The sequence below is a fragment of the Camellia sinensis genome, chromosome 10 (assembly GCF_055761805.1).
Source record: "Camellia sinensis isolate YWXY chromosome 10, ASM5576180v1, whole genome shotgun sequence".
NCBI classification, from domain to species: Eukaryota; Viridiplantae; Streptophyta; class Magnoliopsida; order Ericales; family Theaceae; genus Camellia; species Camellia sinensis.
The window spans coordinates 78,104,384-78,114,686 of NC_138970.1; the positions used below are offsets into that span (position 1 = coordinate 78,104,384).

General features: G+C 36.3%; 1 protein-coding gene and 1 long non-coding RNA gene across 4 annotated transcripts in view; one reads left to right on the forward strand and one right to left on the reverse strand.

Annotated features, from left to right (window-relative positions):
- The window catches only part of LOC145801178 (uncharacterized), a 28,744-nt gene extending 26,021 nt beyond the window's left edge, over positions 1-2,723 (reverse strand). Inside the window, exons 1-2 of one of the 2 annotated variants that reach the window (XR_014342231.1) lie at positions 2,588-2,723; positions 1,299-2,314 (exon numbers count right to left, since the gene is read on the reverse strand). This is a non-coding gene — a long non-coding RNA (uncharacterized LOC145801178). Of the gene's footprint in view, positions 1-1,196; positions 2,315-2,587 lie in introns of those variants that run through there. The other variant, XR_014342230.1, reaches the window with a different exon arrangement.
- Positions 2,400-5,077, forward strand: LOC114306892 (UDP-glycosyltransferase 73C4). Of its 2 annotated transcripts, none has more exons than XM_028252209.2 (2): positions 2,400-4,046; positions 4,627-5,077. In XM_028252209.2, the coding sequence occupies exon 1, from the start codon at positions 2,548-2,550 to the stop codon at positions 4,039-4,041; it is 1,494 nt and encodes a 497-aa protein (XP_028108010.2). In that variant the 5' UTR covers positions 2,400-2,547; the 3' UTR covers positions 4,042-4,046; positions 4,627-5,077. The 2 variants fall into 2 exon arrangements, with proteins under 2 accessions (XP_028108010.2, XP_028108009.2); XM_028252208.2 differs by having other exon boundaries at positions 4,630-5,077.
- The last annotated feature ends 5,226 nt before the right edge of the window (positions 5,078-10,303 follow it).

Consider the following 10,303-nt stretch of genomic DNA (forward strand, 5'->3'; position numbering starts at 1 on the left):
GAGAGAGGGAAGGCAGACATGGGTAGGTGGGAAGGCAACAACGATCCTTTTAGGGAGAGAAGTCTTTTGGGCGGGAGATCCATTGATCTGAACCGTTGATATAAAGTTGGAATTAATCTCAGCCATTGAATTAAAATGTATCTCACATACATTTTATACATTTTCAAAAACACTTCTCCCTTATTATATAGATATTACATATTGATATTAATAAATTCTTATATCAATAATATGCAAATAATATACAATAGTGGGTTCAATGAATTTGTATTATGAGATAAACATTAAATAAAATTGTATAATTGTGCAATTAATTTCATACATTTGATTGTATTACAGGTACAAATATATTATAGAAAATTGAAGTGGGAAGTTGATAGAAAAAGATTTTTTTAATACTATATATTTAAAGGACCTGTTTATTGTTTGTTGTTTAAAATAAAATTGCGATCTGAACAATCTAATTATAAATTAATATTTATATTCATAAAATTTCTCATTTATAGTTTAAATTATTCAACTGAGCATGCATTCATTTCTTAATTAGTTATATTTTGGATATAGATCAATTTACTCATACAAGTCTCCATACTTTATACACATATCACATACCAATTTAAGAAACACGTATAATTACTATATTAACAGGTGATGAAAAATTGCGTGCTACGTGCGACGGACGTGTCCAATCACTAGTGTATGTATATGTTTGGTATCTACATGTTGTATTTTTTCTGTATTATATGGTTACTACAAATTAAAGTGACATTTGTTTCAAGTGCTTCTGTTTGAACATTACATTAGTTTGCCTTTAAAATTTATTTTCACATAAAAGCTAATTTGAAACAAATAAAAGTATAATAAAACACAATTTCCACACAAATTTTTACCTCATTTTTTTTTTCTCTCTTTCTTTCTTTCTTTTAACTAATCAAGTACACCTCGACTTAAATTTCAATATTTTAGGAGATGTAAACTCTCTTTTTTTCAACTACACCTCGACTTGTAATGGTTGTTTTTAGGATTTTAATAAAATGGTATTTGGGAGTTCTGACTTTTTCTTTTTTATTTCTTTATGCATATTGAAAAATCTTAGAAATCCCTTAGATATTGATTTGAAATTATGTATCAATTTTAAGCAGTAAATAACAATCATAATCAAATAATCAAGACAAATCAACACAACAATTTTAACGTGGAAAAACAACAACTGGAGCGCTTCCAATTGTGATAAAAAAATCACGGGCAAAAATTACAAAATAATCATAAAGGAATTACACAAGTGTACTCTCAATTACCTAGCGAATCCACACCCGAATCGAACCGACCCCTATGTGCCTTTTCCAGCTCCGTCTTCACCTTAGAATTGTCTTGCCCAATGTTGAATCCACAACACCGATGCCGAATCCACGACAATGAGCCACTCCAAAATCCACCAAAGCTTCAGGGTCAAATACTACAGAATCTACCGAAGAACAACTCTCACTCTTTTTTAATAAACCAAGCTAAACAAACCCTTTGATATAATTCACTCATTTCATTATTAAATTTTCATAGATATCAAAGGAAACAAGTAAAGAAGTTCTAGATGAAAACCCTAATACCCAAGAACAAGATCTAGAAATCGTACCCTAAAATCTGATTGAACCGCACCTTTTATAGCAAATTGTTCCGCGACCTCCGCTCGAGTGCAAGAATGGCCACTCGAGCGGACTGACGCTCACTTCTTGCCCTCGAACGCAAAAACACAACTTGCAGTACTTTTGCAAACAGTTCAAACTTCTAGAACCAAAGATTCTCCGCTCGAGTGCACAAAATGGCCGATCGAGTGGCCAAGCAACTTGGACTGCATTTTTGTTTTTTGCTTCAGGGGTGCTGTCCCTCGAGCCCGCCAGGACGCTGCGCCAGACCTACCAAGGGGCGTTGCCCCCTAGACCCCCACGAGCTGACCGGACAGTTCAATCTCCGACATAGTTAGCGAAGTAGCAAACATGAAATAATTAAGATTACAAACTCCTCTACATAGATACAATTCAAGTTAGATTCGCATCTAAAATTCATAGCCTCATTGAAATAAAAAATCGAATACAATTACAATTAAAAAAAAATTATCAAATAAAATTACCAAAAATAAAAACCTACCACATACACTTGTTCATGTACTGTTATACCTTTGAAAATTTGTTTGTAGAATGCAAAGAACAGGGGAGTAAGGACTTAACAGCGCCATTTTGATGTGACAGCACCATCCCCAAGTTGGTGTCGCAAAATCCAAATGAGATGGGCAACATGCAAGCATCCACATATTTTTTTCCTACAAGTCCAATGCTGACATAAGCTCTTACGTTACTAACATTAAGACCGAGCATAAAATGGTAGGCGAGATTAGCAAGTGATAAAAATGTTAGGTACGATCATTTTAACAATTAAAAGTCAAATTGAGACACCCATTTCAATATGTTTAAAACAATCAAATAATTGTCCCAAACATAGACACTCATCAGTATAAATCCAAAATAGCCAATCCAACCACCAATCCCGGCTGCAATGGCATTTTACAAGCATCAGCTTCACTTCGTTTTAGTACCTCTAATGGCCCCAGGCCACTTCATTCCCATGATTGACATGGCCAAATTATTGGCACAACACGGTGTGAACGTCACTGTCGTCACCACTCCTATCATTGCCTCCAGATTCAACCCAATCATCAACCGTGCCATCGAATCTGGACTCCCCCTCCGCCTTCTCCCACTCCGGTTCCCCTCCGTAGAGGCCGGCCTACCAGAGGGGTGCGAAACTGTAGACAATGTTCGTTCTGTAGTCCTAATGAAGAATTTCTATGACGCAATCGACATGTTGCAAGAACCGTTCGAGCAATTGATTGAAGAGCTCAAGCCATGTCCATGTTGCATAATAGCCGATAAACATATTGCATGGGCAGCCGACACCGCTCGCAAGTTTCAGATTCCGAGAATTATTTTTGACGGAATGAGTTGCCTCACTCTTTTATGCTCACACAATTTACAAATTTCCAAAGTTCATGAGAGTCTATCCGAGTCAGAGCCATTCGACCTTCCTGGCTTGCCTGACAGAATTGAGGTAACTAAAGCTCTGCTGCGTATGTTATTCAATGTGGGTTCATCAGTACAACAAAAATTCATGGAACGAGCACGAGCTGCCGAAGTCGGAGCATATGGGGTGGTGATTAACAGTTTCGAAGAGCTAGAACCGAGATACGTCGATGAGATTCGAAAGGCAAAAGGAGACAAAGTTTGGTGCATTGGGCCGCTATCACTGTGCAACAAAGATAACTTGGACAAGGCTCAGAGAGGAAACAAGGCTGCCATCGATGAAAACAAGTGTTTGATGTGGCTCGATGAACAAGAGCCAGGCTCTGTGGTTTATGTGTGCCTTGGTAGCTTGGGTCGCCTCACACCTCCTCAGTTAATCGAGCTTGCTTTAGGATTGGAAGGGACGAAACGCCCGTTTGTGTGGGTTATAAGAGGCGGAGGAAATGAGGGAGAGATAGAGAAGTGGGTGGAAGAAGATGGATTTGAGGAAAGAACGAAAGGGAGAGGGCTTCTGATCCGAGGCTGGGCACCGCAATTACTCATATTGTCGCACTGGGCTGTGGGGGCATTTTTGACACACTGCGGGTGGAACTCTACACTGGAAGGGGTGTGTGCTGGTGTGCCGCTGATAACTTGGCCGATGTTTGCCGAGCAATTTTTGAATGAGAAGTTGGTTGTTCAAATTTTGGAGATTGGAGTGAGCGTTGGGGTTGAGAAGGTTGGGAACATATTTGGGGAAGATAAGTGTAAGAAGTTGGTAGAGAGAGAGACAGTTGAGGAAGTTGTGGAGAAAGTAATGGATGAAGGAATTGAAGGAGAAGAGAGAAGGAAAAGGGCAAAAGTACTTGGGGAAATGGCAAAGAGGGTAATAGAAGGGGGTTCTTCCTACTTAAATATGAAATTGTTAATTGAAGATGTCATGAAACAAGTTAACCACAAGGAATCAATGCAAGAACATAGTGGCTCATAAAAAAGGTCAGATTCTCTCCATACCATGAAAATTGTCACCAAAACACAATTAAGTGGGCATCTCACTAAAAAAACAAAAAATAAAAAACAAAAAAACAAAAATAAAAACAAAAAACAAAACAAAATTAAAAAACTTGGTGACACTTTTCCAGACAACATTTTCATTCTTACTAATTTTTCTCTAACAAAATTTAAGTTGGTGGCTAAGAGAAGACCATAAATTGACCCTTTTTGTTGTCTAGTACACATAGTTTAAGGGAATATGCTATTTTTATTTTATTTATTTATTTATTTATTTTTCATGTTTTTTAAAACTTATTTTTATCAATGCAAGTCCCACTGTCTAGTATTTATAAGTAAACAATAGAATCAAAATGAAATTATATAGCATTTGCTTCCCTTACAAAATAACATATTCCCAGTACTTTATTTATTTATTTATTTTTTGGAACTCAAATCTATTTGAAGATCAGTAAGTGTAAAAGAGTGTTATTAATAAATTTTTAATTTAAAGGGTTAAATATAATGGTTGAATTTTTTTAATGGTTTTGTTGTAATAATTTTGTTACATTTTTTTTTATCATAGCAGGACCCATGATAAGCCCTATAAGTTCGGAAAGCACCCTCTAGTTCAGTGTAGTACAACGGAGAGTTGTATGTTGTGTTTGGAAAGTATGAATCGCTCCTGAAATGAAATATATTGATTCTCTTCTAATTGGTTCAACCATAGCTACGAAGATTTACTTCACGAGCGAGGTCTTTGGTTCAAGTCCTGGATGGCTCAACTAAGCCAAGGAAGAATAGAAGAAGCATCTAACTCCTTTATGTGGGTTCTACTTGGCTCGAGAGAAGCCCAACCCTTTTTATTTTATAACCATAATGCATGGGTTGAAAGAGGGTAACTATTTGGTACTCTTAAAGGATCATGTAGCATTGTTTATGAGGTTGTACAAACCAATCTTGCTGTTGTAATGTTCTCAATTTCGTAAGACCTGATTTGTCAAATCTAAACCATATTCACCATTAATTCTCATTAATCAGTGGAATTATACATGTGGATAAATTAACTCAACATGGATCAATAGTTGCTCTCATAATAAATCTCCATTTCATTGTATTTCATTGAAATGTTTCATCTCAAGATTTACAAAATATGATTACATGATGTTATACATTCACAACTCTAAAATTTCAATCTATAACATGTAATGTATAAGATCTAAAAATAAATGATATTCAATTATATGCCCGAAATGCTTACAAATTCCAAGGGCCTTGCCCAATTACAACAAATGAGGGTTTTAACCCAAATACATATAAGCCCTTAGCTTTTACACAAAAGAAACAAAATGACCTTCAAGCTCCAAAATCCTCCACGTCTTCATCTCGGCGAAGGCATGCCATCAACATCTGATAATGGTTTCCACATAGGGATGAGCATATAATCCAATAGAGCTAATCTTAACAAAGCGCATGTGTGTTGATATTATCATGATCATGAAATACAATGATGTGTCATGCTCAAAATAGATATTTTGTTTTCTAAAAGATCATTCCATGCACTTTCCAAAATTATAAACGATTCAACAATTTTTATTTTATCAAAACATTGAGCAGTAAGTAAGTACAACACTGGAAATCTCTAAGTACGTGTCTGCTAGTAGTTTAAAGCACTACCAAATACCTTACTTTACCGGCTATTAATCAGAAGGAAATTAGAACCTACTCTGCTCTTGTTTTAGGACTTTCACTATGGACCTCAAGCCAACTTAATTCTCAAATCATATCTACATACCTAACCGTATTTACCAAAGTATTACCCCATTTGTCAACATTTTTCAAAGGTTCTAAAAAACCAATTGTAATGCATTTCTCAAAACGCAATAGGAAGTAAAATCAAGAAATCATGAGTATGCCAATGCTATGCATGCTTTTCCAAATGTTTCAATTTTTCTAGTTTCCATATCAATTCTACAACAAGTCAATGCAATCCTCTACCAATTGCCAAAACAGTTATCTATATCAAAATATTTCAATAAGGCAATATTTAAAGAATGATTCACAATCCTGAACGCTTTCAAAATAGAACATGATTTCCAAAAATCTCATCATTCACCAATATATCAAATATTCATAATTTTTCAAGAATTCCATAAATTTTCTCAATACACAATCACATTTTCAATTTTTACATTTTCTAGGGTTTGAAATTTTTTGTAGATTTCCCATTTAACGCATAAATTTCTCCAATTCCCATGTCACATAACAACAATAGATAAAACAATTAAAACTTTTGATAGACATTTGAGTTTTTCCCCATTTTATGCATTAATACCAATATTTATAAAACCCTAATCTTTCAAACAACTCTAACTATCAAAATATCACACAATCTTGCGAAAATACATATACTAAGTTAAGAAAATCCCTACCTCGAAGATTAAGAAGGAGAAGGAAGAATTCAGAATTTTCGACCTCGTCAGATCAATGATTGCTTTGGTCAAAATGACAACGCGCTCTTCACTTTGGTCTGAAGAACTAGGGTGAGATTGTCATTTGGTTTGGTTTAGATCAATAATTTGTAAGAGTTTGAGAGTCTTTTTAGAGAGAATGGAGAGAAAAAATGAGTTTAGAGAGAGTGAGTGAAGAGAAACGAGTGAAAAAAAGAGAGAAAGATAGGGAGAGAGAGAGAGAGAGAGAGAGAGAGAGAGAGAGAGAGATTTGAATAAAAAAGGACATAAAAATCAAAGTCTTAACATGTGTATCCACACAAGTGATGCGTCTAATCTACGCAAGCGGTTCAATGCAGGGAAAAAGTAAGAACCCCTCCAATTTTCGTATGAGCAGTTTTCCACCCAAAACACTCCCAAATCCCTGACTACTTCCGCACAAGTGGAATCTAAAATCAGTACGAGCGGTTTCACCTGGGAACCAGGCACTTCTAAATTTGATTACAAACTACGATTTTTCATTCTTACACTCAAGATTTTGAAAATCTAGCTCAATTAAGGAATATGAAACACAACTTTGATAATGATCACTAAGGCGTCACTCAATGCATACGGTTTTTAAGAACAAGAATAATAAGTCCGAATGAGCGGTTCAAATCAAGTTTAAGATCCGGGACATCATAGCTGTGATCTTATGAGATGTGATGACTCACCTTTGTTAGGTAGTTAATAGATAAAGAATGACCTACTTAGTGTTAGATGCGATTTCTTATTTGTGGAGAACATCACATGGTTTTCTCAAACTATCAAATAAGGTTGAGGATATATTACAAAGAGGAAAATATATTGAGTGTAACATAATCGGATCCTAAATGCTATATATTTGGCCCATTAAAATATATTTTATTAGTCCGTTAATTTGTATTATTCTTTAGTTTCATGTGATTTTGTGTGTTTGTACAAAAATCAGTATAAATAATACATTTTAGCTAGTTTATATTACATAATAAAATAAATTTAATAATAAAAAAATAAAAAGAAGAAAGAAGTGGTGAAGGTGGGAGGCTAACCACCCCACCCATTAATTATATATCTATATAATAAAGCATGACTATTTTTGAAAATGTCTTACACACGTTTGTCCTACTAGGACATTTGAACGATTAGGATTCATTTCTACTTGAGGATAGATGGTAGAGATGATAACCTTCTTTCTCACTCTGCATCAACTTCCCGTCCAATAGCCATACTTAAAAAATAGACCTAAAACGTTGCAACCACCCATCCTTATCTGTCTCATCTCACTTCAAAACACACCTGCCTACTCTCTACAGAAGAGAGACCCACCCATCCACTCTCTATAGAAGGGAGATCCACGCTCATCGAACTCTCTTTATAATCTCTCTCTCTCTCTCTCTCTCTATCACTCTCTCTTCGCCTTACTTCCCACCGGTACATCTCTCTCTGATAGCTTGATGGTGCCACTGTTTCGATGCCGTCACTCCTAGATCTAGATCCACTACCACTTCCCGTTGTGAGATCTATAGCTCTCACACATTCCTCCTCTGCTACAGCATACAAACAACCGATGATTTCACCACCACCGCTTTAGAGAATCTTCTGCTGAATAGAGATCTGTATACTAGCAGTTGTTCAAGTTCATCGGTGATGGTGGTGGACTGATCTTCACTGTATTTATGCGTTTCTCTCAAAGCGACGGAGTTTTGCACTGTCGTATATGGCGGAGGAGCCTAGATCGACTTCACTCTTCATCACCTCAATGATGTGAAGCCACACAGAGAGTTCAAGACGACAAGGAAGTCTCGGTCGGAGCTTATTCCTCTTCCCTTTATATCATTCAATTTATTGATCAAATAGATGACCAAATGTATTGATTATACAGTTTTCTCCCTTTGAGAGAGACTCTCTTTCTCTCTAGTTGTCTTGTGGACTTGGGGATGATTCACTCTCTTCACAGCATTTGCAGTTTGATCCAAATAAAAGGTGTAGACACCCCATTTTTGACGGCCCTTACGACTTGGACGCCATCGTATGCACACCCCATAATGAGTTTATTTTCTTGTCAAGTCCTTGAAGTCCTCAACGAAATCCTTTCAAACCCTGCACCCTTGTTGCCTTAGTTTTGGACCAAGCCTTGGTTCTTCAAGCCTGCAACCCTTGGTGGCCTGTCGACCACCATTTTGAGCTGCCGGCCATCACTTTTTGGCTGCCGGCCACTAATGTGGCTTGCCGGCCACTAGTCTCTTTTGCAGATATTTTGTGACAGTTGTGCCAGCTGTTTGCACAGATGCATGCATCTGCCCCTACGTGTAGAGCTGGATATTCTTGAGGAAGGCTCATGGTTTTCTATATATAGGAGGCCTCCTTTCGTGTTTTAAAGGTTAAAATTTTTAGAACAAACATTTTCCTCTCTCTCAACAATTCTTTCTCTCTCTAGAAGATTGCTACACTTTTGCCTACAAATCCTTAACCTTTGCCTATAGACCCTTAACCAAGCCTTCTCATCTTTGAGCTAAGGCACTTTTGAGCTTGGTTTGAGCTCTTGAAAGGTGTGTTATCTTGGTTTTGTTGCTTGAATTGCTTCTTCTCTTCAAAAGGTATAAGGCTTTGCCTATTTGCGTGCTTTCTCTACTCTTTTTCTTGCTATTTTCCAACTATTTTTGGGCTATAAAATTTTTGTATTTTGGGGCTAAAACTTGGGTCCTAAGGCCATTAAAGGTTGAAGGGGTGGTTCACCCTTCTTTGTACCTTGTTTTGGAGGGTTTTACCCTTGTGTTTCCCACCCTTTTGCTATCTTTTTCTGAGCTTTTAAACACTAATTTTTAGAGCTTTTTTAGTGACCAAAATCATGTTTTGAAGTCCAAATTTGGAGGGGTTAGCCTCTCCTTCTTGTGTCTTGCTTACTAGCCTAGTTTGTGCTATGTTTTCTTGCTTACTAGCCTAGTTTGTGCTATGTTTTAACTTATTAATCTAGCTATTTTTAACTTAATTCTAGCATGTTTTAGGACTTATTTTAACCTGTTTAGGACTATTTTTGGTTGATAGTTGCATTTAAGCTTTGTTTTGCATGCTTATAGTATAATTGTCCTTATGAGATTGGTGTTCTAGGCCTTCGACACCATCTTATTTGGTTTGATAGCATTTATTTATGCTTTTCTCACTTATTTTCAGCACTTAATCATCTCTGCAACCTCCCTCCTTTCTTGATTTTTGTTTTGCTTTGAAAGTGGTTCAAACAACTTGTTCATTTAAAGCATGAGATTGAGATGTTATGCTTAATGGTTTAATTCCTTAGGGGGTTCATTACCAATGGTATGATGTCTGTTTCATGCCTAAAACAACTTATGGTTTGAGCCTTCTTTCCATTTAGAGGACTCAAACTCGCCATTGGACTTAATGGATTAAAGAATGGATGGTAATTTAAAATGGAGTAATTAAAACTTGGAATTAAAAGTGAGCAAGATAATAATTGATTTTGTGTTCAATCAGACGTTAATTGATCACATGGATGCTTGAAGCATTTCATACTCATTAGTGATGAAATGATTCAAGTCTCTAAGGTCACCATTTCCTTTGATCTTTCATGAAAGGGAGGAGGTTTGAGTATTATTTTGTTGCATTTATTGAAATTGCACACTTTGGTTCGCAAGCCATCGTGCAATGAAATTGCTTGAGTTGGTGGTTTGTGGACTAAGTTCGTTACTCCTTTGATTTGTTCATGAAAATAAGGGTGAACTGTGCAAAAAAAAAAAAAAAAACCCTTGAAAATACCCTGTGCATCCTCTGTTTGTT